Below are 25,478 nucleotides of genomic sequence, written 5' to 3'. Positions count from 1 at the left end.
CATTGTTACTCAGTCCAAGCCATTTTTTTCCCGATATTTTGATTCAGCCGCATAACCCAAGCAGTCATTATTGACATCAGAGATCTCTTCATTTCCAGCTGTCCTTTCTACTGGCCCATAGTCCCAGAAATGCCACTTACAGCAAACATCGTATCTCCACCCTTGGTCCATCCATCTGGGAGGTTTCAGCCCCACCAGAGCTGGGGCTTGTTTCTTCAGCATGTCCCTCTCACCTCAAGCCATGCCACTAGAAATCCTTATCAAAGAAGTCATCGAAGAGAGAAACTCTCTCCGTCTTGGTTCTCACAAGAGTAGGTTTGTGGTAAATCTTCTCCTCTTCCCTTTCCCACTCCTCAGAGCTCGTGCTGGAGGTATCCCAGAACAGATCCCTCGTTTGTGACTCCTTGCAGAACCAGAGGTCAACCTTCCTGCTCTTGCCTGGAGAAAGTTCAGCCCCATCACGATGCCTGGAGACTCCTCCATCCCATGTGTTTCCTTGGGGAGGAAAAAAAATCGTAATTTTGCAGAGCTGTGAAGTCCCCTAGAGTTTATCTGGAAGTGGCTAGGGGCAGCTGAAAGCATGTAAAGAAGTTCCTGAGAGATCCCTGCAAGACCAGACCCCGTGCTCGGGCCTGGGCAGGGCCAGCTATAACATGCTCAGGGTTATATCTGGTGAAATCGCGTAGCCTGGCAAGAGGCAGTATGGTTTCATCCCCAAGCAGAAGAGAGCTGAGGCAAAGAAACACGAGATAGTAAGAGCAGCCAAGTTTGTTCCCCTTCCCCCTGGTGAAGGTTCACCGGTAGACAAGTTTTTCACTGATTTCAGCATTTTTACCTTCACTGATACGTTTCCAGCCTGTGCCAAAGGTTGTCACGTGCAAGAAAAGCAGAACAGGGCTTGTGCCTCGGGGATGTCAGCATGGAGCGGCGGCTGAGATCCACTTCAGTTTCCCCTTCGCTGGGGACAGTGAGGTCACCTCATGTGCCCTGGCATCTCCAACCCCCCCAGCTGCTTCCCCAGCCTCCATCAACCAGTGCCCTGAACCTTAGATCAGAGTCACGGCCAAATCCAAAGCACCGCAGGTCGGCCCTCTGGATTTACACTCCGCCCATCCCGGCTGCTCCTGCATTTTTCACGTCAGACGTTGAACGTGACACAAAGCTGTGGCTGGAAATCATCTAACCAGGGACACCTCACCTTAATTACACATCACCCAGAGGGACACGAATCTGTGATGGAAACTGCCTGGCTCTGGGCAGTGGGAAGTGGTTTCCATATAAAACTAAACCTAAAAAGTGAGTAACTTCAGTGACTGTAACATTTGCCCCGTGGGCATTTAAGGATGGCAGGAGTCCACAGGCTGTACTGTGCATATGAATGCAACATCAACGATGAAGCTGGGAGCAAATCTTGGGCAGCTGTTGCTCAAGGAGCCCATTCTCCATCTCTTGCCTGGGCCTCCCCAGCAAGGAGTATTGCTGTCACCCTTAAAGCTCTTCAGCAGCATCTTTCCTGCTGAGTTTCGTTCCAGCTTCCCAACATGCCTAAGGCTGCTCTGCCAGAGAAGACTTACTGCAAGGTTCAACACCCCGGAATGTATGTGAGTACCCTCCTTCAGTCCTTCATGTGTGTGCACCTGAGCATGCCCCAGGCTCAGGCGGGAGGTGTTGGTGCTGGGGCAGAAGTCAGGGGGCAAAACCTAGTGTAAGGGTTGACTTTCAGGCGGTCGTTTTCCATGTTTTTTCTACTTCACCCCTTTGGCCATCATGTTGGTGGAGTTTCAGAAGTTGCCCCCAGCCCATGTATGTTCATCTGTGCAGTGGTCTATATGCTCACCTAGTGGGATGCTTTTGCTCAATGGAGTCCCTGCCTCTCCAAGGACATGGGGCCCTGGGGACACCCTTTATCCTTGCTGTCTGTTTGCCATGTAGGGGACATGTGGGACTCTTCTGCCAGTGGACTGGCTCCTGCAGGAGCCTGGCCCTGAGGACTTGGCTTTTATGCCCCTGCAGCTATTCCGTGGCTCTTAATTCATGTCACTCAGGTCTTTTTGGATGCTATCAGAGAAGCAGCCCAGAGACCTGCATCCTGCTCTGAGGCATCCCAGTGCTTTTCATTACAACCACATCCCACTACTTTCACCCTTCAGTCTTTTGAATTTGCACTGTGTCACGGCAGGAGACGGAGCAGTGGAAGCAGCTTCCATAGGGAAACTTCTCTGATGACATTTGAGAGGCTGGCGAGTTTTATATCTCCTTGGCAAATTATTCTACTTACCACGGTCATCTCCATGAAAACACTGATTGTGCTCAGCAGGGACGAGGTCTTGGCTTTCGGCGCTGTCGCCTCTCTGGAGAGTGTCAAGGACATTCTTCGGGCTGGATTCCTTGATATTTTGTTTATTGATTTTTGCCTCCCTGTGGAGATTTCGCTTCAGCTCTGCCTGGGTTTGCAAACGAGTCATCAACACAAGCAGCAGAGGAGCGAACACATTATAACAGCTCGATGCGGCGTATCGTTAGGGGGGTGGCGCTGAAAATAATTACACAGTCGAGTAGTTTAACCAGGGAAACGGTATTTGCCAAACTGGGTACGTGACCGAGCATGACCCAGATGGAGATTTTTGGTTTCTCCATGAACCACGGCCAAATGAGAGCAAAGTGTTGCATAAATCAGATGTTAATTACTGATCAATACTGATCATTGCCGATAACGTTTTTTACAAGGTTATGTAGTGATAGGACAAGGGGTAATGTTTAAACTGAAAGGGGCTGGATTTAGATGAGATCTAAGGAAGAAATTTTTTACAATGAGGGTGGTGAGGCACTGGAACAGGTTGCCCAGAGAAATTGTGGCTGCCACATCCCTGGAGGTGTTCAAGGCCAGGTTGGATGAGGCTTTGAGCAACCCGGTGTAGTGGAAGGTGTCCCTGCCCATGGCAGGGGGGTTGGAACTAGATGATCTTTGAGGTCCCTTCCAACGCAAACCATTCTACAATTCTACGATTCTATGATGATAGTGGCCCCACCTCGCCTCTGCCTAAACCACCGGGAAAGATTTCTTTGCTCTTCCCAGCAAGAGGCTTTAAGCCTCCTGGTCCATGGGAGAGACACCAGAGATGGGCAGACCCCTCTCTGAGATGGGAAGCCCCAACTCCTCCCCAAATCCATCTCAGCGTTACCTCTCGGCGCCTGCGGGTCAAGTCCAGCATCTGCAGCTTGTGCAAGTGCTGCCGCCTGCCTGGGAGGTATCTCAGGCTTTGTCCCCTCTCCTCCAGAGCCTATGAGGTGTTTAAAAACACAAATAAATACACCTGCACTTTCTGAAAGAGAAGGAAACAGCCACCAGTTTGTAAACCCCCTTGGGTCCTCCCCGGGTAAAGGCAGCGAGCGTCTCCCTGCGTAGCCAACGTGTGGCAATTCATCACGGATTTCCACCGTGCTTACTGTTCATCTCACAGCCCTGGGGTATGGTGGGAAAATCTTCATTAAAACAATGTGTACGTGCTTCTGCCCCTCGAGGTGTTACCGCTTTGAGTCGTCTGCCCAAAATAATCTCATGATACAAAGGGAGGAACCGCTTCTGCACGTTTGGGGTTGCAGGGGATGTTTACAGCTCGCGGCGCTTGCAGCCCTCTCCCTGCCGACTGCAAGAAATGGGCGTTCAAGTTGCTCGGCCATTTGGAAAAATGGTCCTCAAACTTTTAGCTTCAAAAATATTTAAGGTCCTGGCTCAGCAGGTCCGCCTCGTCCAGGGAGCTGTCATACTGGAGATTTGGAAACTTTCCCTGTATCCTTTCACCCACACTCTGGTGCTTCAGCCAGTTCCTGGGCTTAGCCAGGGACGGGAGTGCAGCCGGTGTAAAACACCAACTTCTGCTTTTCTGGTTGCCCAAACCACAAGGGAAAGGATCCTGCAGCCAGCAACAACCCATACATGGGGCTCGACTCATGCACTTACCTTCTTTTTTGGGCTTGCAGCCACTTCTTGCTGACTCCAGGGCTTTGCAGGAGCAATTGCTTGCAGAGGGCCAGCAGGTTCAAGCCTCTACAAGTCCAACATTTATAATATTTAGCATTGCTTGCTCCACACAATCATAAAACCTAATATGAAACTACTTTGACATTTTTCCACCTCCAATTCTGGCCTGGCTGCTTGGGATACAGGAAGGAGATGGGCCTCTCTAGCAGATGCTCAGGGAGATTAAGGTCTCCTTAGGTGCTTTGGGAGTGGACAAAACTGGGGGAATCTCCTGCATTACAAAGGTAGATGTTTCTCTTTGAACCTCAACAGTGCCCAAGGCTCCAGCCAAGAGCAGAGAGAAGACAAACCCCAGCCCAGATTGCTTCATGTCAAAGCTGAATTATGGAGGTGGATCATAATTTAATATAAAGTCTCCTAGCAGGTCATCAGAGGGCAGATCCCAGTTACCTGAAACCCAGAGCACCATTCCCTCCATCCAGCCAACTTCTTTTACATTGGCCTGAGTAGGACCTTTCTCTGCAGGACTGTGTGTGGTACAAAGTGCCTTTCCTGGTGGTTAGTGAAGTGAGCAGAGACTTGCTTTACAGACTGCTCTGAGTATGGATTTTTATCTTAAGGAGCTAAGTTTTCTCCTTAAATCATGCCAAGCTACGAGACGATACCAGCTCATTTCATGGCTTGGTATCACTAGTGTCCCCTTCCAGGATGGAAGCTCAAAAATAAGGGAAGCATCATCAAGGATTTCATCAGTAAGATCTGACTTACACTTTACGTGGGACATCATTAACCCCTTGAATATGAGCTAGAGTGTCCACTAAATGGTGACATGCCTCTGACCATCTGCACCGAACTGCCAAAGCCTGAGCTGCAATTTTGAAGTGTCCTGTAAATCCATGCAATAATGCAGGAGAAAAACAGTGGGCAGCATCACGTAAAGGAGGCGTCTCCCAGCAGCCCCCAACACCAAGTTCACATGTCTCAGCATCAAAAACCCCCACAAAACTGAATATGAAGCTTAAAAAAATGGCACTAGATGGCAGCATGTGACACCACAAACTGCGGTCCGGGCTGTGCATCACTCCTAGATACCACCAAGGCATCAGCGCCGGGTGGCTGACGGCAGATAAACTCCCAAATTTATCGGCTCGGCTCGCCGCACTCGGCAGGGAAGCCAAGTTTCAGGCTTTCAGCTAAAGTTGTGTCGCGGGCTGGAAAATTGACTCTTTTCTTTCCTCTCTGTGAACCTCACGGGATTTTTCTCTGGAAATCCTCCCTGACCAACATCCTCTAAAAGTCCTTGAGAAGGCCAAGTCATCCTGCTCCGCTGTCTTTGAATGTATTCCCGCAGGGAAAAGGGCTTTTGCCGGTGCTGCTTACACTCCCTAACAGCAACGGCAGAAGCACGGAGTGGGATAACAGTGTCGTGTCCTGCGATGTACAATCAGTGTTTCAACAATGCATAAATGCAGCCGTACTGGAAATAAGATCAACGACTAAAAATCACGTGCTGGTAGGAGATTTTTTAATGAGGCTGCCATTCCACATGACAGTTCACCGGGCACAGCCGGCTTCATTCCATTTATTGCCTTATCCTCCCACCAAATCCGGGGAGACGTTATTCAATAGTTGGTGGCCACTTGTGCTCTCTGAAGCCACCAGTCTTGGCCAGAGCCACAGCCTGGGTTTCAACAGACCCTGTCTGGTGCTTCGTCTTTTCTTTATTATGTTAAAAAGACCTTAATCACAGCAGGGAAGGCTTGAGCAAAGCACCCCTGCCTCAGCGGGTTTGCTGTTGTGGGACATGTGCCAAATGTCACCAAATTTTGGACGAGTGGAGATGCTCTCAAGGAGGAACAAGGGGTTCTCGGAGCAGCACAGGGAGGTGAGATGTTCAAGCAAAGATTTTGATTGCAAGGGATTGTATAGGTGGCTGGGAAGGAAGACAACCAGTGGTAGCTGGTCCAAACAGCACCCAGTGCTGGGATGACCCAGCACCTACAGGAGTGCTATGGAGAAGCACGTGGCTGCTCTAGGCAAATACATCTCTTTCATGGGTTAAACAGCCAGGAAGTGGGTTTGCCTCTGTTTGTCCCCAACCACTGACAGCTGAGGGCTCCCCCCAGCTGCCTAATTAGGCTGATGATGTGCACCATGCAGCTGGGCCCTCTTAGAGGGGTCTCAGCAGCAGGTATGATGTTGGCCCTTAGTTGCTAATTGGAAGTTCTGCGTAAATGAGAGAGCAGGGGTTTGTTTCTAGTAGCCGGTCTCTTCCTTAAACAGGATACTCCAGAGCATGTGTGCTTGGAGGGATTGGCTCAAGTTAGGATCCTGTTTCCCCATCTGATGTTATTTCTTTGATCCTTGTTTGCTCTTAGTTTTGGAACCCCTTGGCCAAGTGGCAGAGAAGAACCACAGCAGCCAAAAGTTTCAGGAATGATCTGTGAAGGAGAAAGATCTGAGGAGTGAAGTGGGGAAGCTGTGAAATGGGACATAGGAGAGAGCAAAGTCCCTCAGGGACTGAATCCTGCTGCACTCCAGCCTTCCCTGCCTGGGCCTGCAGCTCTGACAGAGGAGGAACACGTGAAATTTGATATTTGTGCTGGAGGAGTTTTGCTGTTCTGGAGGTCCCTCCCTGACCCTCTGTGGAGACTGTAGGGAAGGAAGGAGAACTCAACCTTAGCCCAACACCGGCAGCTTTGCATCTTAAATAGTGAGCAGGTAAGAGATGAGATGTTGGAAGCTGTTGCTGGCTGGGTTGGAGGGGTGTGAAGAAGCATGGAAAACTCAAGTGGAGTGGAGAAAGCAGCATGTTCCTCTGGGTTTGGGTTTCAAATAACCTGATTTACAGCAAGAATTGTACAGCTTTGGTAATTCACCTCCAGCTCAGACCTGTGAGCGTGTGGTGGGGACTTTGAGGCCTGAGCCCCACCTGGGTTTTGTGTTGTATAAAAGCATCAGTGCAGAAAAACATCAGCGCAGAAAAATGCATGTGGATGGCTTCTTGTATTTTTTTTTTTTTTTTAATGAAATAGTAATTCTATCCCTTGTGCAGTATGGTACACTAGTGGTGTTTCCTTTCCTTCTTTGCAGTAAATTATATGGATATAAACATATTTTTGGAGCTTTAGTTATGTCGTGATAACTCTTATGTTGAGGGAAAAACCTGATTGCCAGATCAGGCAGAGTCATGGTCTTCAGGGCTGGGAAGTGCAGGAAGGGGAAAGGAAGGAGGTCAAGGAGTGAACAAAGGTGTTTTATGTTTGTTTGGGGAGATTTGGCATTTTTTATATATCTAGATCCACAGGTTGTGTGTGCATATATATATACTGTGCTATTGAGGGAAGAAGGTGAAGGTATATGTAGGCTCACAGCATGCACGGCAGTTCTTCAAACCTAAAACAATTGCCCTGTGCTTTCACCAGCCCCTGTCACAAAGCATGTCTGTCTGCTTCACCTGTCTCTCTGCCCCTAAGCTGGTGCCAGACCTTGATGAGATATTCGGCCTGAAGAGCCAAAACCAGCCCCAGATGATGCAAGTTGGATCCTTTCTGCAAAGGGCTCGAGCACTAAGATTTGGCTGCAGGTACTTGGACACCATAAATGAACATGGGATATTACAGGAGAGGTGGCCTCATGGCCAGCACTGGGACACGTGTCCTCGTTGGCTGTCTCCATGGCACATGAGGGCTGGCCAGTGAGGCACGACCCATGGAGTCAGGCAGGAGGGCAGAGGCAGAACCTCACTGCACTGGCCTCTCTTTGGCTGTTATTAGAAGATGAAGTCCTCACCCTTGTGCTGATGAACCAAAAAATAACTTGCTCTGCCTTGGGTATCAAACTTGGGCTGTGATAAAGCTTATCTAGGGATGATCATCCTACTTGCATTGCTGTAGGATATTTATTTCTCCCACTGTGGTGCTGTGACATGTGCCCACATCTCCAAGAAAGCCCATGTCAATGGGTCAATCAGAGCAACTCCTAGGGAGCTTTTCAAACTCGCCTTACTTGAGGTCTTCGAGGAGGGTGCTGTTTAATGATGCTGGTTTCTCCTTTTTCTGGCACGGTGTTGAAAGAAAGGGGCCCTTAAAGATTAGAGAAGAAATGGATGAAGTTACTTTTGGGTGATCATCAACTGCTAGACTGTACTCAGCAACAGTTTTCTGCCTTATTTTTAGGTTGGTGTGTCCTACTAACATCTCTCTTGGTGTACCCTCATAACGCATGGTTTAAATTATTCTATTAGCTGCAGGAATAAAGTGAGGATGTACCTGTGGTTTCTAGCAACTGTCTGCTACGTACCTCTCCTACTTCCCTCTACAACCCCTCATACATCCTATACATCACAATAACCATCCTCTGTGGCCTCCTTGGGTCCCCTCTTCTCCCATGGCCTGTGACCATCAGCTGGTCAAGAAACCTGTAAGCTTTGCTGCTTCCTCACTGCCTGTCCATTTTAAATTGGGGAAGAGGCAGCAATTTGGGTCTTTTGTTGCTCAGTCCCTAAGGCTTTGTTATTGCTAATTTTTTGGTGGAACTGAGAAATATCTCTGATGCTTATATCCCTAAATATCTCTGATCAGGGCAGGGCTGGGCTACAGCCAGCCAGGGTTACAGTGAAGTAAGCAGTATGATCACAGACCCTGATCTTTGGAAATCAGCCCAAAATAATGTGATACACACCAGCAATCACCTGTTAGTTATTAAAGTAGTGCTGTTTCTGAGGCCTGACCATGATCTGGGCTCAGGTCCATTCTGCACTGGTGCTCTTGGGTGGACACCACTGCCTTTTTATTATTTTTTTTTCCTACAGATAAATACTTGCATGTGCAGTAAGTCTTTTCTTTATAGAAGTTTCTTTATCCTCCCTGTTCTCCTAAAAAAAACTGTCTTGATGCATTCAAATGCCATTAAACACATGGAGTTGAGCGAGGTGGTGCTGAGCAGCTCCTGCTCAGACATGGTGGGAGACCCGAGGTGGCTGCAGAGAAGGAGAGCTCAGGATAAAATGCAGGAATTACATTATAGTTCATGCCAAATTTAATAGCTGTATTAAAAAGGAAAATAATAATAATTTGGAGGTTACCCTATGAGGGACTTCAGTGGTCCCTTTAAATGAGCCCTGTGGAAGATTGCCAAGGCAGGGCTCTTGGAGCAGAGGGAGAGAAGGCGGTGGAGCGTGTTGGGGTATGGGAGGAGATGGTGACTCCATCGGATAAATGATTGCTGGGCTCTGCAGAGCACTGGCAATGATTAACCGCGGAGCAAAGCTGCGGCTGCTCCGCACATGCAGGAATGGGCGACTGAAATGAAAATTTCCAGTGCAGGAGGCTCCTGGGACAACCCACTGGTGAACGTGGGCTGAAACAGCAGCTTGTAACAGCTGAAAAGGGATTATTCAGTTATGACCTCTCAATCTCCAGGATAAACTAGTGCACAAGGAATCTCTAATGAGGAGGTAAAATGTAAGGAGGTAGCTCAGCGCTGGGAATGTGGGACATGGCACAGGCCAGGGGATGGGACATGGGAGAAGCTTGTTCTGGTGAGGGCTATAGAATCATAGAATGGTTTGGGTTGGACGGGACTTTAAAGAGCATCTGGTTCCAACCCCCTGCCACAGGCAAGGACACCTTCCACTAGACCAGGTTGCTTAAAGCCTCCTCCAACCTGGCCTTGAACAGTTCCAGGGACGGGGCAGCCACAACTTCTCTGGGAAACCTGTTCCAGTGCCTCACCACCCTCAATGTAAAAAAACTTCTTTATATCTAATTGAAATCTACCCTCTTCCAGTATGGCTTTGGGGAAGTTATCATGGAATGGTTTGGGTTGGAAGGGACCTCAAAGATCATCCAGTTCCAACCCCCCTGCCATGGGCAGGGAAACCCTCCACTACACCAGGTTGCCCAAAGCCTCATCCAGCCTGGCCTTGAACACTTCCAGGGATGTATTATTTTCCCATTATGAGGTTTGATGGTTTGTGTTGTGCGTGTTTGGATTTGTTTGGGTTTTTTTAATCATCCCCTCTCATCCTATTGATGCGTATGTCTTGTAGGAGGTTTGCTCTTATCCTCTGCAGATACAGAACTGGGAGCTGAGTGCTCCCTGTCCCCAAATCTGTTGGGTCCTGGGGCAGGGATGGTCCTGGGCACACCTGTACAGTGCCAGCAAGGAGGGACCATCATCTCGCTGTGCTGAGCTGCCAGTGTCAAGCCCCATCTGAAGGTGTGCTCCTGACTTTTATTTTTTAACCCTGGGCTTTAGTAGCGACAGATTCTCCCCATTGGAGGAAGCGGGACTTAAGACAAGCCAAGGTGAACCCTCATAAACCAAATAAAACCTGTTTTCTTGGAGGCTTTGCTTATTTCGACAGCAGCTCAAGCTAATACATTGCTCTAGTCCTCCTGAGCGTACTCTTTTGATTTCTGAAAATGAGAAGTCATAGAAAACAACATTTATTGAGGGGCTTTTAAAGTTTTTCATAAAAGCACGCATTTTTTACAAGCCCTTGTTAAATGCCCAGTGACAATAACTTTCCAGAGCGGGAATATTTGGCTGTTTTTCTGTCACGAAGTACTTGAAACCCTTGGTTGTACAGCCACACCTGATCTGCATTCTCCCCAAGACCTCCAGCTTTGGGAACGTCACTGCGATCGTGCCAGAGGTTTATTTGCTTTCGCCTTCTCCTGATGCCTCTCAGTGGATGATCCTGAAGGAAATACTCGGCCTTCAGCGAAGCAGCACTGCTCGGTGCTTAATGCCGCTAGGTGTGTGTCAGGAATTCATTTTAGGAAACAGAAAAGAGGGGAGGAGGGTACTATGGCTGCGGATCCTCCTTCCTCTGCCTTGCCTTGCCCTTTCCCAAACCATGTTGGTGTTTGTGGGGGTTTCTCCCTGCACTCACCCAGTGGGTGCAAACCTCCTTCCTTACCTCTGGGAAGGGTTTGGGTATGGATGGCATTTAAATCTTGCCAGGAAAGGCTGCGAGAGAGGCTGCACAATGCCACTTGTAGGAAAACACACACAGCTACGCTGCCCACCTTCCTCTGCACTACCTTGTACAACTCTGGCTTCTGAGATTAGCCCTGTGTGAGATGTGGCTATAATTTATCTTAATGCTGAGTTTTACCTGCTGAGCACATTGCCCAGAATCTAATTCTACTTAAGGTAATGACGGTGATATGCAGGTGAGCAGAACAGGCGTTACGGGGCTGCAGTAGGAGGGCTGCAGGCTGGCGGTGTCGTACACCAGGTTGGTGCTGGGGAGTGGGGCTGTTCGTGGAGCAACCACTGATGGAAGCAAGGAGCCTGTGATCCGGGCTCTGGCGACTGGGATGCTTTCCAAAACAGGCCATGAGGGTGGAAAAAATGAGTTTTCCCAAAGCCAAAATACCCTGGAAACAGCAAAAAACTACTCGCATGGAACCGCACGCCTGCAGACCTACACCCAGCCCACCCTGCAGGGAGCAAACCCCTAGCCCCAGCCGATGCCCCTTGGGCCCCTGCCCTGTGCTTTGCAATAATTCGGTGATGACCCCCTTACCTGCAGAGGCTCTCCCATACCAGGTCTCCCGGAGAGGTGGAAGTTGCCGGGGAAAGGTGGGGTTTCCCCACTCCGCTGCTGCCGGTGGGTGCAGGCTGGGCTGTCCTGGCATGCCGTGGAGCTGGTACGGGGTGGCGAGAGGGGGCAGGTCCTTCCCTGCACGCATCGGTGCCACCTTGGTCACCCTGGGGTGAGCCTTGGAAGAGCTCAGGCCCATTTTGCAGTGGTGGCTTTGAAAGGAGAAGGAAAACCCTCTCGTGCACTGTCCTCCCTGAACATGGAGAGAATTTTTGAGCAACTGTGGGGCCTGGGGAGCTCCCTGCCAGCTGCCAAGGCCGGGGCTGGCTCCCAGTTATGTGCCTACACGTCCTTCCCGGCTCAGTTAAACATTGACCTGTCCCCGGCTATTCCCCCGCAGGGAGGAGAGGTGGCTGCTGCTGATGGAGAAGTGGAAAGCTGCTCCGGGAGCCAGTGCCAAGCCCTGGGGAAGCTTTGTTTTTTACCTACAAGTGATTTTTTGCCAAGCTTATGCTGGGCTGCATCCAAAGAAGTGTGGCCAGCAGGTCCAGGGAGGTGATTCTGCCCTCATGAGACTCCCCCTGCAGTACTGTATTCAGCTCTGGGGTCCTCAACATCAGAAGGACATGGAGCTGTTGGAGCAGGTTCAGAGGAGACCCCAAAGATGATCCAAGGGCTGGAACACCTCTCCTGCAAAGACAGGCTGAGAGAGTTGGGGTTATTCAGCCTGGAGAAGAGAAGGCTCTGGGGAGACCTTCTAGCAGCCTTCCAGTACCTAAAGGGGCTACAAGAAAGCTGGAGAGGGGCTTTGGACAAGGGCGTGTAGTGATAGGACAAGGGGCAATGGCTTTATACTGAAAGAGGGCAGATTTTGATTAGATATAAGGAAGACATTTTTTACAATGAGGGTGGTGAAACACTAGAACAGGTTGTGTGGAGAAGTTGTGGCTGCCCCATCCCTGGAAGTGTTCAAGGCCGGGTTGGATGAGGCCTTGAGCAGCCTGGTGTAGTGGAGGGTGTCCCTGCCCATGGCAGGGGGGTTGGAACTGGATGATCTTGAAAGTCTCTCCCAACCCAAACCGTTTGGTGATTCTATGATTTTCGACCAGGGACACCACCTCAGCTGGCTATTGGCTGATCTAGAGGTATTTCTACAAGCAACTCTTTTGCTAAATATTCAGGTTTTGGAAGGAAATTCAATCCTTGGAGCACCAGAAGGGTAAAAGTGTCTCCCACCCTGCATGGAAGAAAACACCGGCCAAAGTGAGTCACATTCTGCAGTTTTTGAGCTGCTGCAGGATTTGGGCCAAACGCAGCAGGATCAGTGCACAGGGGAGAGATCCGCGCTTCTCCATCGGATCCCAAGGCCTCTGAGAGGGCTCAGTTTCCTCGGAGCCGTGGGGAGCCATTCATTTCCAAGGTAGAAAATACGTAGGGAGAATTATTTATGCAACAAGATCAATATTGCAGAGTGGGCTTAGTAGGTTTGCAGGAGGTCAGAACACCTGTGGGCTCTGCTGCAAAACACATGGAAATCAGTAAACACAGAGAGTGTGTGGGACAGCCCAAAAGGGCATCAGAGTCGGGGTTCATTTAGTGGAAGCTTATCCCACTGGGATTCCTGGAGCGATCCTGTATAGGTTTGGAGCATTTTGGGTCTCTCTTGGCTTTTCTCTTAGGAGACGAGTACTGGGAGGGGGGTTGCACAGGGAAATTAGGGTCAGGGCAGAGCCAAGTGTCCAGCAGTCATGGCCAGTAGATCCATGGATGAACCCCTCAACTCCTCCTGGATGGAAATGGAGAGGTTTTGAGCTGCAAAAAGCCATTGGCTACACGTGGCACCTCTCAGAAGAAGTTATTTGTCCCTGGAACAACCCAACCAGTTCATATCTTCAGCCACAAAGTACCAACATCACTCGTGCCTTTGCCGTACAACAGGTCACACAGGGCACCAGGGAGCAGAGTAGCTTAGTCTGTGTGGTTTTTTTCTTCTTCTTCTTCTTTTTCAAATGAACATACAAAATCAACACCTTGCTTCCCTCCTGACTTTCTCAATGCTTAATGTCTGGTTTTTCATTCTTTTTCCCCTTCCCCCTCCCCTGCTGAGAACAGGTAATTCCTGTTAAGCAGCTTGGGAAAATTGTGATTTAAATGCAATGATGGATGTGTCGGAGCACTGGAAAAAACCCACGTGGATGTTAAAGCTAGCGCCCATCGTGCCATATCTGGGTGTGATGCTGTGGCCCTGGCTCTGCTGAGGTCCTCGCAGGGTCCCACTGCTCCCCATGCCACCAAACCCTGTCTCTTGGCCAGGTTTCTTCCCAAGCCATATGGATTTCTCCACCTGCCGTGCAGGATGGCACCGCACCCTGTCGTACAGCGATTTAGGGAAGGTGATTGCAAAGGAACAGACGTACCTGAGGTTGATAACGCTCCAAGCACTTCATCTCTGCGTGAAGAGATGCTCTGCTTTACATTTAAAGGTGATGCAGTATCCTTCTGGCTGGTCCATGAGGGCTCGGTCCCACCTCTCCTGCTGCTGGGCACCTCTGTGGTACACGTGCCCAGGAGTGTTACCCCGAGAGTGCTGCACAGCACCTTGATGCTGCATCTGTTCAGGAAAGTTCTATGATTCTGTGACGGATGTCTCTCAGCACATCCTTGAAAAACTTGGCATCTGTGTACTTTGGAGCTGCACTTTGGTCTTCACGTGCCTTTATTTGGTAAAGTGAGGGGCCCTAAGAGCAGCCAAGAGCAGCAGCTGTGGGTTTGGGGTGGGGGGAGGAAGGCAGGCTGCAGAAAGATGCCCTTCCTGCAGGGTGCTGGGACAAATTGAGAGCAAGTTTAGGGTTGAACTGGGTCCCAGAAGGGCCCAATGGTACTGAAAGAGGCTCCCAAATATTATCACTTGCAACTGCTGGGCCAAAATTACCCCTTCATGTCTTTACCTGGCTCCCAGGACTGCAGCTGTGCAGGGTGTTGGGTGGAGCTGGGAGGTTTGCTGGTTGAGCTGTCCCTGTGTGGCGGTGGAGGTCCTGGCTCAAAAGCGAGTGGTGACAGCCCCTGCTACAGCCCACAGCAACCCTGGGTTAATCCCCTCGCTTAAACCTGCCTTGGACACCAGTTGATGGCATTTATCGGAGGGGAAGGATGGACTGAGGTATGCCCAAGCTTCAGGCTGACTCCATCACTGGCCTCCTGGTGTTGTGAATCTCAGCCTTTTCTTTAACTGGGGGGTTATTTAACGCAGCCTTTTGTCTGTATTTAAGGTTCAGTTCGATTCCCAAGCGCTGTGCTGTAGAAACATGGGGCTGGAAGGAACTTTGGTCCCTCCCAGAAGAGTTGGAAACTCTTTATACCTTTCTCACATTTCATTTATTGCCTGAAACCTTCCACCAGATTCAGCTGGAACCTAGAAGTGACATGGATCTTGCCAGAATTGGATTTTCCAGCAAATTTATTAAGTCAAAATGAAATCATTGACTCCTAAGCACCCTGATGCCCTTATTTAAGGAAGACACAGGGAAAAGCCCAAGGGTAGGGCTAGGGCAGTGCTATAACTTAGGGCAGGGCATTTTCCCACAGAGGAGCAGTTTGTTACCCTCATAAGAAGGAAAGGTGAACCAAGGGGAGGACTCAGAACAGGGCACCCATCTAACACCTAACAACAACAGTGAATGGCCTCTGCCTTAAAACTTCTCCTTAAAAGTGAGCTTTAAATTACAAAAAACACGGGCACGGGAGGAGAGGGAAAGTGGGTGGCACTGATTTTTGCCAAAATAATGCCTGGAATTTATGCAAATCTCTAGTAAGTAAAGGAGAAGGAACTGTAACGATGTGAATAAGCCTGCTGTCATTTATCACGCTTGCAGCGCGTTTAGGCAGTGACAGCGTGAACAAACAGATCAGTGAAGAGAGGAAATTTTTACAATGAGGGTGGTGAAACACTAGAACAGGTTGTGTGGAGAAGTTGTGGCTGCCCCATCCCTGGAAGTGTTCAAGGCCAGGTTGGATGAGGCTTTGGGCAACCTGGTGTAGTGGAGGGTGTCCCTGCCCATGGCAGGGGGGTTGGAACTAGATGATTTTTGAGGTCCCTTCCAACCTAACCATTCTATGATTCTATGAAAACAATCCAGCACTGGCTGGGATACACACTGGTGCAACTAATAGATCCTATTATTACACATCTGTAAGGTCAGGAAATATGACTTGTTCTTCCCTCTGCTGCTTGTCACTTATATTAACAGGAGGTGTTCATCTTATCCCAGCCAAGGCTGAGGATACCGGCGGCGCCGAGATAACATTGTCCGTGGTGTCTGGTCGCCGAGCCCTCCGGAGAGGATGTGTGCAGGCAGCGATTCTCCAGGCGGGTTATTCGCAGCACGTTTTGTTTTCCTTCCAGGGAACCGGGCCCTGGCATGAAGGGGAATCTGCTAAGGCAGCCACTGGATCAAAACTGGCATTTTCCTCGGGGCTCGAAGGAGACGGTGAGACTGAAATGAAACCCGCACGTCACTGGAGATGACAGAAGGGCTCATCGGAGACAGAAGTAACCACGTGTGATGGGTCACTTGATGGGCATGATTATTGGTTTGTGTTCCTCTGATGGATCATCAACGTGCTGGTGCAAAATAGCCTCCACTTATTGTCTGATTTCATGGGTTTAATGGGTTTGCTCTGGCTGAAAGGCTGAGCTGCACTCTAGGGGAAAACAATTACTTTCCTCCCTTAATAAAGGAGATGATGGATGCCCCAACTCTGGAAGTGTTCAAGGCCAGGTTTGGGCAACCTGATGTAGTGGAGGGTGTCCCTGCCCATGGCAGGGAGGTTGGAACTAGATGATCCTTGAGGTCCCTTCCAACCCAAACCATTCTACGATTCTGTGATAAACTTCAGGTCGGGCAGTGGGTGAGCAAGGGGACCTTAACGAATTGCTGAGTGGGATGAGCACTGCTGGAAAGCATCCAGGCATGATGCAAGTGAGGGATTAGGGACCTGCTTGCCTCTGGGGCACTCATAGCTACAGCGGTGGATGTTGCCCAGGGCTGATGGTGGGACAGATGCAGGAGCAAATGCCTTCTGCCCACCCACAGCAGGGGCCGGAGGAGCAAAGCGGTGGCAGAGGGGGCAAAGCCTTCTGCAGCACTGGTCCAACCCTCAGCGCCATTCGCTGTAGAGACAGTGAGACAGGGGATACTCGCTCCTAGTAAAGAGCTTGGGTTGGGTTAGGCATTGTCTGTTAAGCCTGAGATGAGGCGGAAGGTGGCTGCTGGGCTCGGAGCTACATGCCTTTCCTGGCCATGAAACATCTTCAGTAGGGGAAAACTGACTCAAACACAGGGATTTCACATGATTTGCCCTGCTGAATACTCAATGAGATTCCTTCAAGGATCCAATCCTGGGCCTGAAGATGCTGCCATGAGACCACTTGCCAAAATGGACTCATGAATGCATACCAAAAGAAAATGTTTGGGTTTTTCCCATGTGTTCAGTTTGGCAGGAGCTAAAATTTCAGTAAAACTCATCTCTAAAACTATCTCTTCAGTGTAAATGAAGATATCAACTCCAAAATGGGCTTGGGGTGGTGCCCAAGCTGCCATGTGCTATTTGCTCTCAGCTGTGTTGTCGCATCAGTATCTCCCGTTTGCTAGAACTCACTTCTTCAGAACATTTTATCGTTTGGTGTCTTTCAAAAGCAGCAGACGAGGCTCTGAGCCCATCTTCTTACACGCTAGAGGAGACACTTAAGAGACCACATGGGTGTACCCGAACCTTACACCTAAGTTTAGTGCAAAGGGGATGGTTGGTTTCTACAGCCCTAATTCTGCTGTCGTGTGATGAAAGTGGTTGTTTTTTTAATATACAGAAGTATTCTGTTAGCTCTCCTGGTTTCAAGGAACAGTTTAGATGTGAACATTAAGAGATAAAAAAACCCAAAAACCAACAGCAAACAGAAGAGAGTCAAATAAAATGTGCTTTTGTTATTATTGACGTGAACTGCTTTGGTTGCAGCAGTATCAAGCCCTAATGGCCGTGGGGGCACTGCGGCTGCCCGTCACCCTCCAGCACCATCACTGTCACGCCTATCCCGGTACCAGCGATGCCCCAGGGCACTTCTCCAAACCATGGGGCTCCCTGGGACCCCCCATGTGCCTCAGTGCAGTACGAGGGGTTCGTTAGGATGCGCCAGCCAGGATGTGCTCATGGAGAGGTGAGCTTGCAATCAGCCCAGCTGATTCAATCCATGGTGGCTTTGTGCTGAGTCTTCTCTTGCTGGTGTTTTAATAACAAATGCAGTCGTTGCTATCATATAACTGGTATTATTAATAACAAACACTTCCTTTCCCTAATAATTTTCTCTTTTCTGGCAGAAATACCATCCAAAAACCCCTATTAGCTGCTGAACTCGCAAACAGTGGGCAGGTGAGTAGAGTTCAGCAATCTGTGACGCTTTCCAGTTGTTTCTATTCTTCTTCTTCAAAAAAATGCTTCCATCTGCATATCAAATGCTCTCAAATAAATGTCATCTCACGTGTTCAATCCTAGGAATGCTGCAAGAGAAAACAGCCAGCCTAAATTACACAGTGACAGGCTCAGGGAAGTCACTGGGGAGGGTGGGTGGTTGGTTTGTTTTAGCTTTTGAAATATTTTTCATGGTGGAGGTTAAGAAAAATATTTGTTTGGCCCAAAGGAAAAGCTGTAGAGATTAGGCAGTGCCATTTCCCAGGGACGCTGGCGACTCGAGGTGTTCAATCCTTTGTGAGAAACTGGTCATTCAGCTGGGAGTGCAGCTTTTCTGGGAGAAAAAGAAAGAGATAAATAAGGCCATCTTTGACTTTACTAAAGGCTCCCCAACTCCAGTGCCACTGCTGGAAAGTTGTCGGGAAGGGGACATAGTTCAATGTGGCTCTGGGAGAGACACAGGGCTATAGCACTGGAGTCAGGTGCCTCTCAGGGGGTTGAAGTTACAGGTGGTTTCAGGTTTATAGGATATTTATAGGATGTGGTCACAGGCTGGAGCAGACCATGGGTGTGATGAGCGGGGTCAGTTCTTTAGCAAAGGCTGGGAGAAGGTGCGAAGGCAGCTAAAGGTGTAGCAGTGGTCCTAGAGTGGAGGGTATGACCAATATCAGCTCAATTACTCAGTTTGGGTGACTAGGGCTGGTAGAAATCCTACTTTTGAGGGAAACCAGGCCTTGGAGTAGTGGGAGCATCATATTTGCGGGCAGCTCATGCATGTCCCAGGTCAGAGCTCAGGGGGTTTGTAAGCACTAGGCTGGAGTTGGCAGTAAGGGAGAAGGTGAGTGTCGAAGTCCAGCAGCGCCGTGGTGCGACACGGCAGCGAAACACTCTGTCCCAGCACCGGCACCCCACATTCACCCCAAACTCCTCCTACAGCCTTAGATCCTGACCACTGCTGGTTAATGAGGAGGCAAAACCCCGGCTCAGGTGGCAGGTACAGCCATGGCTTGTCACCGACACTGCATGTGACTCAATTCACATTTCCTGTTCTTTTTTTCCTTTAACGGAGCATTGGGAGGCAGCTGAGCCCTGTTCTTCAGGGCTTTGGGCAAGTACAGGCCAATTGCTTCCTCTGTAGAGATGGAAGCAAAATTAGTTTGAACTGATTTTAATTGGAAAATTAAACTCACGGAAGATTAAGCTCACAGAAACACACTGTTCTCCTGTGTTGAGCAACAGACTTCTCCAACCAGACTGGGAGACCAGACTCCAACCAGACTCCACCCCACCGATGTCCTGGGTGTCCTGTGGGTTAGGACATCGGTGCTGAGCCTTTGGTTTCCACCAGCTGCGGGGACAGCACGCAATGGAGAGGAGACACTCTTGTGATGCCGCGTCTCTGGGCTAACCCATCACTGCAGCACGTCCAGGTTTTGTGCGAAGCAGCTCTCATCACGTATTTCCTAACAGCATGACTTAACAAAAATGTAACGTTTTGCATGGCACAGAATATTGATCCTGCTAATTCCTAACATCAAGGTGAACATTGACTTCCTTCAGAGACAAGTTCTCAAAAATGCTGTGAGAGGTCGGAAATGGCTTTCCAAAACCACAACCTCACCGAAAGGTTGCTTTATTTCGAAGGTGAGTTGACACGTTTGATTTTGTGATTTAGCTGGAAATAACCAAGATTTGTGTCTTTGAGAAGGGCTCTGATTTTACCAGCAAAAGGAGATAAACGATGTAGACTTGATCTCTATATTTTAAACCCACGAGTTCAGTAAGACACAAGCTTAAATGGTTTTTATTACAAAACATTTTATTGTAGTTATTTACACCCGTTCCTTGATAAGCGTATAAATGTAAACATTTATTATAGATGTATTTCTCTTATCTTACAGTTCATCCCCTGTTCAGAGTAAATGTCGTTTTTAAGCATACAAGTAGTGAGGAAATTTAAGCTATATTCACAGAATATACACCTGCGTGCAGTTACAGTCCACCAGCCCTAAGCTAGTGGTATAGACACTGTCCCGTTAGCTCTGCTTCTGCTTCTCGTGTGTACGCTGGCGTCTGTGATGTCATCGGCGTGATCCTCACTTTTCTTCTCCTTCAAGCTGTTGATGAACCTCAGGGTTATTTCATCCCACTCCTCAGGGAGCAGCATCAGCAGAAACCCAATGCAAATGATGATGGTGGCTCCCAGCCTCACTACGCTGAAGATCATTTTGTGCTTCAACAGATCCACAGCTGTGAAGAAGAAACAACAACGCTGTCAAAACGGCAGCAGGATGATCTACAGCATCAGACCAGGCTGGCACGTCTCCGTAACCTCCGTGTTGCTCTCTGGCTGTGATACTGGCCTCATGGCTCTCAATCCTCTGCAGCGACCAGGTCCTTGAGTTCAGAGAGCAGCTTTGACCTGAGAGCGTGGTACTGGAAGTGCCACGTCTCCCCATCGCCTTGATGCAGGCTCTGAGGAAGCCTTGCAGGGCTGCTCTAAGCCTCAGGGTTTTCATTCCTGCTCTGACAGGGAAGATACTTTATGGTAAGTCTTCACCTACAGCAGGTTGTATCAGCATAATGTTTCCTTGGGCTGCATGGACCAGTGATGGGAAGAGAGCAGGATGCAGGTCAGGAAGCCGGAGTTGATGCCTGCAGACCCAGGCTCCCAACTCCAGCACCAGCAACAACATCACATCTGGGCCCTTCTGCAGCCTCTTACAGGTACAGACTGCTTTGCAGCCCTGACCTGCATTCCCCTAAAAATAAATGTTTCTTTGAAAACATCCTCAAATACCCAGAGCGTCGAGGCTAAGAGCATGGAGGAGGAGACTGGAAGAGCAGAGACAGAGGCTATTCAACAAGATAGGACCCTGGAGTAAACTTCCACGTATCCACCCTGTCCTGCTGCCCTGTGGCAAGTCACCCGCACAGCGCTGAGCTGCAGCATCAGCACGCCGACCCCGACACGTCTCGGCAGCAACCAGCAGCTTTCAGCCTGCCCTCTGCTCGGTGTGGGATGGATGCATCCCATCACTCCCAGAGAAAGGAGGCAAGACAAAAAGAAAGGCTTTCACCAACTGGAACACCCGCCATCACCAGGAGCATTCATGGAAGCCAAAGGAGACTGAATCGCTTTTGAAATCTGCAGCCACAGATTTTTCACTATTCAGACAACAAACTGCTTCTGCTGCCTGCACGCCTGTGTCCTTATCTTTCCACCACCAACCACGGTACTTGTACCTGCATTTCCAGGGACGCTGAGCACTGTGCCGATAGAGATCAGAATGGGGTATGTAAGCACGACGCCAACGTTAACCAGAATATTGAAAGCTGGGGAAAAACAGAGAAAATACTACATGACTAAGGGGGAAAAACACTCAAGTGAGACTCTTCTCCTCCACCTTGACCCTACAAGTACGATATGTGCTCACTATGCACACCACAATGATGTAGTTGTCACAAAGGGATTGATTTTTATTTTTTTATATATGAGTGTGAAAGGAGAGGAAGCATGGGGGGAAGAGGGAGGGCTGTACGTCCAAACCGTAATACCAAGGTTATCACACTTGTATTTCACAGCTTTGTCCAATCTTTAATCAGATACCAGCAATCTAGTTTTGCTGCCATGAGCCATCCTTTCTCCTCCTACTAGAAGGAGGTTGATCCCAGCTCCACCCTCTTGGCCGAGGCTGTGTTCTCCTTGTCTTAGTAGGATGTTTCACTAAGGTCTCTTATCCCTCTAGCTGGACCACACACCAAAGGTGACAGAAGCAGGAACTCATATTCTAAAGGACACTAAATACAGTTAATTGACAAAGTTAACTGTGAAGTAAGCAGACTGGAGTGAGACCATGGTCTTGCTGCCATGTTGAAGGCAAAATGAAAGCTGACAGAAGTACAAATGTTCAACACCATTAATTTATGGGTTGGGGTTTTTTTTACATGACAGCATTCCCAGCCAGCTCCAATTTCCTTGGAAGATCAAAAGCAAACTGCAAAAACTTCCCCTTTCATGCCATTCCCAAGGGTGCTCTTCCAGCTCTCGCAGCCAGGGGCTGGTGCTGTGGCGGGACCTCAGGTCCCTTCCTGATCACCCACCACCCAGTCCTTCTGGTGAGTCCTCTACATAAAAGGATCAAGTTTGTCTGCTCCGCAAGGTTGTTCCCTCGTGGTCGGGATTATACACTTGGGTAGATGGCTGGGTGATAAACTATCCCTACTTTTTGTTCCTTAGGTGCTCACAGAGCAGCTGCAATTCTGTCTGGCTGGAGCAGATTCAAGGTGCCCACAGTACCTCAGCTGTCAGCCTGACTATAGAATGGTTTGGGTTGGAAGGGACCTCAAAGATCATCTAGTTCCAACCACCCTGCCATGGGCAGGGACACCTTCCACTACACCAGGTTGCTCAAAGCCCCATCCAACCTGGCCTTGAACACTTCCAGGGATGAGGCATCCACAACTCCTCTGGGCAACCTGTTGCAATGTTTCACCACCCTCATTGTAAAAAATTTCTTCCTTAGATCTAATAAAAATCTCCCCTCTTTCAGTTTAAAGCCATTGCCCCTTGTCTTATCACTACATGTCCTTGTCTAAAGTCCCTCTCCAGCTTTTTTGTAGCCCCTTCAGGTACTGGAAGGCTGCTGGAAGGTCTCCCCGGAGCCTTCTCTTCTCCAGGCTGAACACCAATTCTCTCAGCCATGTCTCAGGACAGCCGCGTGGACAGGCTATGTACATCCTCCCTGTTTCCATCTAATACACTTTCAGTGGAGATAAAAACCTCTTCAATTATGAAATAATAAGAGACTTTACTAAAGGAAAGGATGTTGTTATATCTGGAAATTAAAACACCCCCGGGCTGAATCCAACAGATGTTCTGCCTGGCTAGAGGATGGCAATTGTGGCTCTGAAAGAGCGAGTGCTGTAGAAGGGCTTCCTCCTGAGGGGAGGTGAATCATAGAACCATAGAATGGTTTGGGTTGGAAGGGACCTCAAAGATCATCTAGTTCCAACCCCCCTGCCATGGGCAGGGAAACCCTCCACTACACCAGGCTGCCCAAAAGAAGACCACAGGCAATGAAACAGGCCCATCCTTTGCAGGCTCATGCAAAGACTGTGTGAGCTCTGCCCAGAGCCCTGCAGCACCCACAGAAAGGTGCCCTCACGCTGTGAGTCCCGATCATTGCAAATACCCACCCCACAGAGCGTGCCAGGAACTATTGGGTACATGCAGCCCTTTGGAATTTGATTTCTAGCAAATCAAGCTGTGCCAGAGACAAGGAAATACCAATGAAATCACAGTGGGAATGTGAAGATGAAAAGTGGACAATTAGTATGACTGCTTCATGTTTATTCTCTGCTATTAACATCAGTATTAAGGCTTCTTATGAAAAAGAGGAATCATTTCTCAAGGAGTACCTGTTTGCACTGAGATCAGATTTGATCTGCGAGAGAGCTCTGCTGCTTAAGGGGGCTGAGAGGGGGGAAATTGTTTGTGCCTGAGGCTAGTTTTGCACTGGGGCAGGGGGAGGAGGGAGAAAAGCTAGACAAATGAGTAAGTTTTTTTACCACGTACCTAACCAGAGGCCGGCTACTCCGCACAGGTAACCCCACGGCACAGCAGAGAAGGGGGACCAGTACTCCACTTTTGTAAAATACAGTATGATCGGGGTAACGGAGATGAAAATCAAATTGAAGAAGCCCAAGGTAGAAACAAAATGAGCCGCTTCGCCGAAGTTTGCACTTCCAAGAAACATTTTGAACAAAACCTGCAAAGGAAAGGGAAGAAGAGGGGTTTAGACTTCATGCCTTTCATGGGAAGCAATGTCTTCCTGCACAGAGGAGTCCTTGACTCCCTTGGGGAGAGTGGGGCATGGGGACAGCAGTGACCAGGACAGCGTGCCACAACCCGGCCCTTTCCTACAGAACTTTTGGAAGGTGGACTTTGGTCTGATTTCTGCCCTTTCCTGCATTTTAGCACAGAGGGGGATACCATGTTATTACAGTGCAGATGGCTGCATCTGTACAATAAAGCTTAACACAAAATGCCACGAGGAACGAGTGTAACTAAGAACCTGAAGACAACACTGTTCATGCAATGAAAGTTAGAGGATTTGGGCTGTGCTTGGCACTGTTAGGACCTCAGTGGCTTCCACAGCATGAACCTGCTGTGAGAGGAAAGCCTCATGGAGGATTTGTCCTGCATGAGCATAAATTCACGCACTTTGAGTGATCTGTGAACGCTCACAACGAATTATCACTGAGACAAACAAAGTCTAAAGGTGGGAGGCACCTTCTCATCCCACTACAACTAACTCCAAACTTCTTCTCTTTACACACATTTCACTCTCCACGAGCTGACAACAAATACAGCCACCTCTAGCCCACCCTGTTTCTAACTCAGATACATCCCTGCCCTCTTCATCCCTCATTTCAAGAGCAGCTGCTACTCTGGAGCAGAAGCAAAGCCCTGCGTGTCGCTATCACGTCGCCTGCACCAGGCACACCCAGGGGCTCCGTGCCCAGCACGAGCCGGAGAGCTGCAGTGTGGTCCCGGCATGAGCCGTCTGTCCCCGCTCAGGGAAAGCGGCACGATCCGCATTCACGCTCTGAGCCCCTTCGAAATAAGTGTTGATAAACTGCGGTGGCAGGAAATGATTAAAACATGATCCTTGATTCCTTGCAGCAGAGTAACAGAGATTTCATTAACGGCTCGTAAAGCAAAGTCATTCTGAATATTTGGCAGCTACCAACTAATTACCCTCATAGTAGATTTCCTGACATCATGACATCGCCTGGTCACAACACCAATGATGCAGGAGGGATGAATAAAACAAAACATTTATTTTATAGTGATTCGCTTTGTACTCGTGTCTTTTTAAGATTCGATGTTGAAGAATATAAGAATACTAACACACAGTTATGACCTACCTTATACAATGCAGATGTAGACGCTGATCCAACAGCATATGCTACCCCGATAATGGAATCACCCTGGAAACCATCTGCATATGCCATCATTACGATTCCTGTGATTGCCATTATTGCTGCAACTATCTGCACAGACAAAGCAAAGCAACGTAAAGCTCAGCGCAATTTCATTACATGGAAAGAGATTATCACTGTGCGGGGTTTTAACGAGTGTCACTATCTTCTTCCTCTGACCTGAAGCTTCCTTGCTTTCCCTTAAATAGGGAAAATTATGTGTGGGTGGGAGAGGTGTTAAACCATAATGAAAGTGTGTACACAGATAGTGGTATGGATCTATAGCATTGCAGATTCTCCTGGGACCTCCTGACAGAACATCCGTCATTAATTATTTTATAAGGTAAACATCCACTTTGGAGATACGACTCCAAGATCAAGAAATTTTAAGACACACTACTCTACTACACAACAAGAGAAATATTTAGCAATGCCACCAATTTGACCTGAAATGCAAACATTTAGATGGCTGACTTTCCTGGACATTGC

General features: G+C 48.9%; 2 protein-coding genes across 3 annotated transcripts in view; both read right to left on the bottom strand.

The window, feature by feature from the left end:
* Window positions 1-247: 247 nt before the first annotated feature.
* CCDC198 (coiled-coil domain containing 198) lies at window positions 248-11,739 on the bottom strand. The gene is made up of 6 exons (XM_086613953.1): window positions 11,523-11,739; window positions 7,991-8,067; window positions 3,962-4,048; window positions 3,183-3,281; window positions 2,279-2,444; window positions 248-495 (listed from the first exon to the last, which is right to left on the bottom strand). Exons 1-6 carry the CDS (start codon window positions 11,737-11,739, stop codon window positions 248-250), a joined length of 894 nt encoding a protein of 297 aa, XP_086470079.1.
* An 8,271-nt stretch (window positions 11,740-20,010) lies between these two features.
* The window catches only part of SLC35F4 (solute carrier family 35 member F4), a 137,571-nt gene continuing 132,103 nt past the window's right edge, over window positions 20,011-25,478 (bottom strand). For both annotated transcript variants that reach the window (XM_086613645.1, XM_086613646.1), the window contains exons 5-8: window positions 24,936-25,061; window positions 23,581-23,773; window positions 21,249-21,338; window positions 20,011-20,252 (exon numbers count right to left, since the gene is read on the bottom strand). In XM_086613645.1, coding sequence (XP_086469771.1) covers window positions 20,011-20,252; window positions 21,249-21,338; window positions 23,581-23,773; window positions 24,936-25,061 — 651 coding nt within the window. The remainder of the gene's footprint in view (window positions 20,253-21,248; window positions 21,339-23,580; window positions 23,774-24,935; window positions 25,062-25,478) is intronic.

The sequence above is a fragment of the Tauraco erythrolophus genome, chromosome 6 (assembly GCF_009769465.1).
Source record: "Tauraco erythrolophus isolate bTauEry1 chromosome 6, bTauEry1.pri, whole genome shotgun sequence".
Classification (NCBI taxonomy): domain Eukaryota; kingdom Metazoa; phylum Chordata; class Aves; order Musophagiformes; family Musophagidae; genus Tauraco; species Tauraco erythrolophus.
Note: the sequence above shows the minus strand (reverse complement) of the source record. Positions and strands in the feature narration are given on the sequence as shown.

Coding starts and splice junctions, on each gene's coding strand:
- CCDC198 (XM_086613953.1), bottom strand. CDS start 11,739: ATGGGCCTGAGCTCTTCCAAGGCTCACCCCAGGGTGACCAAGGTGGCA. Junction 8,068..11,522: donor GTATGGGAGAGCCTCTGCAG/GTAAGGGGGTCA, acceptor CTAATCTTTAAG/GGCCCCTTTCTTTCAACACC. Junction 496..2,278: donor TTTTCATGGAGATGACCGTG/GTAAGTAGAATA, acceptor TTCCTCCCCAAG/GAAACACATGGGATGGAGGA.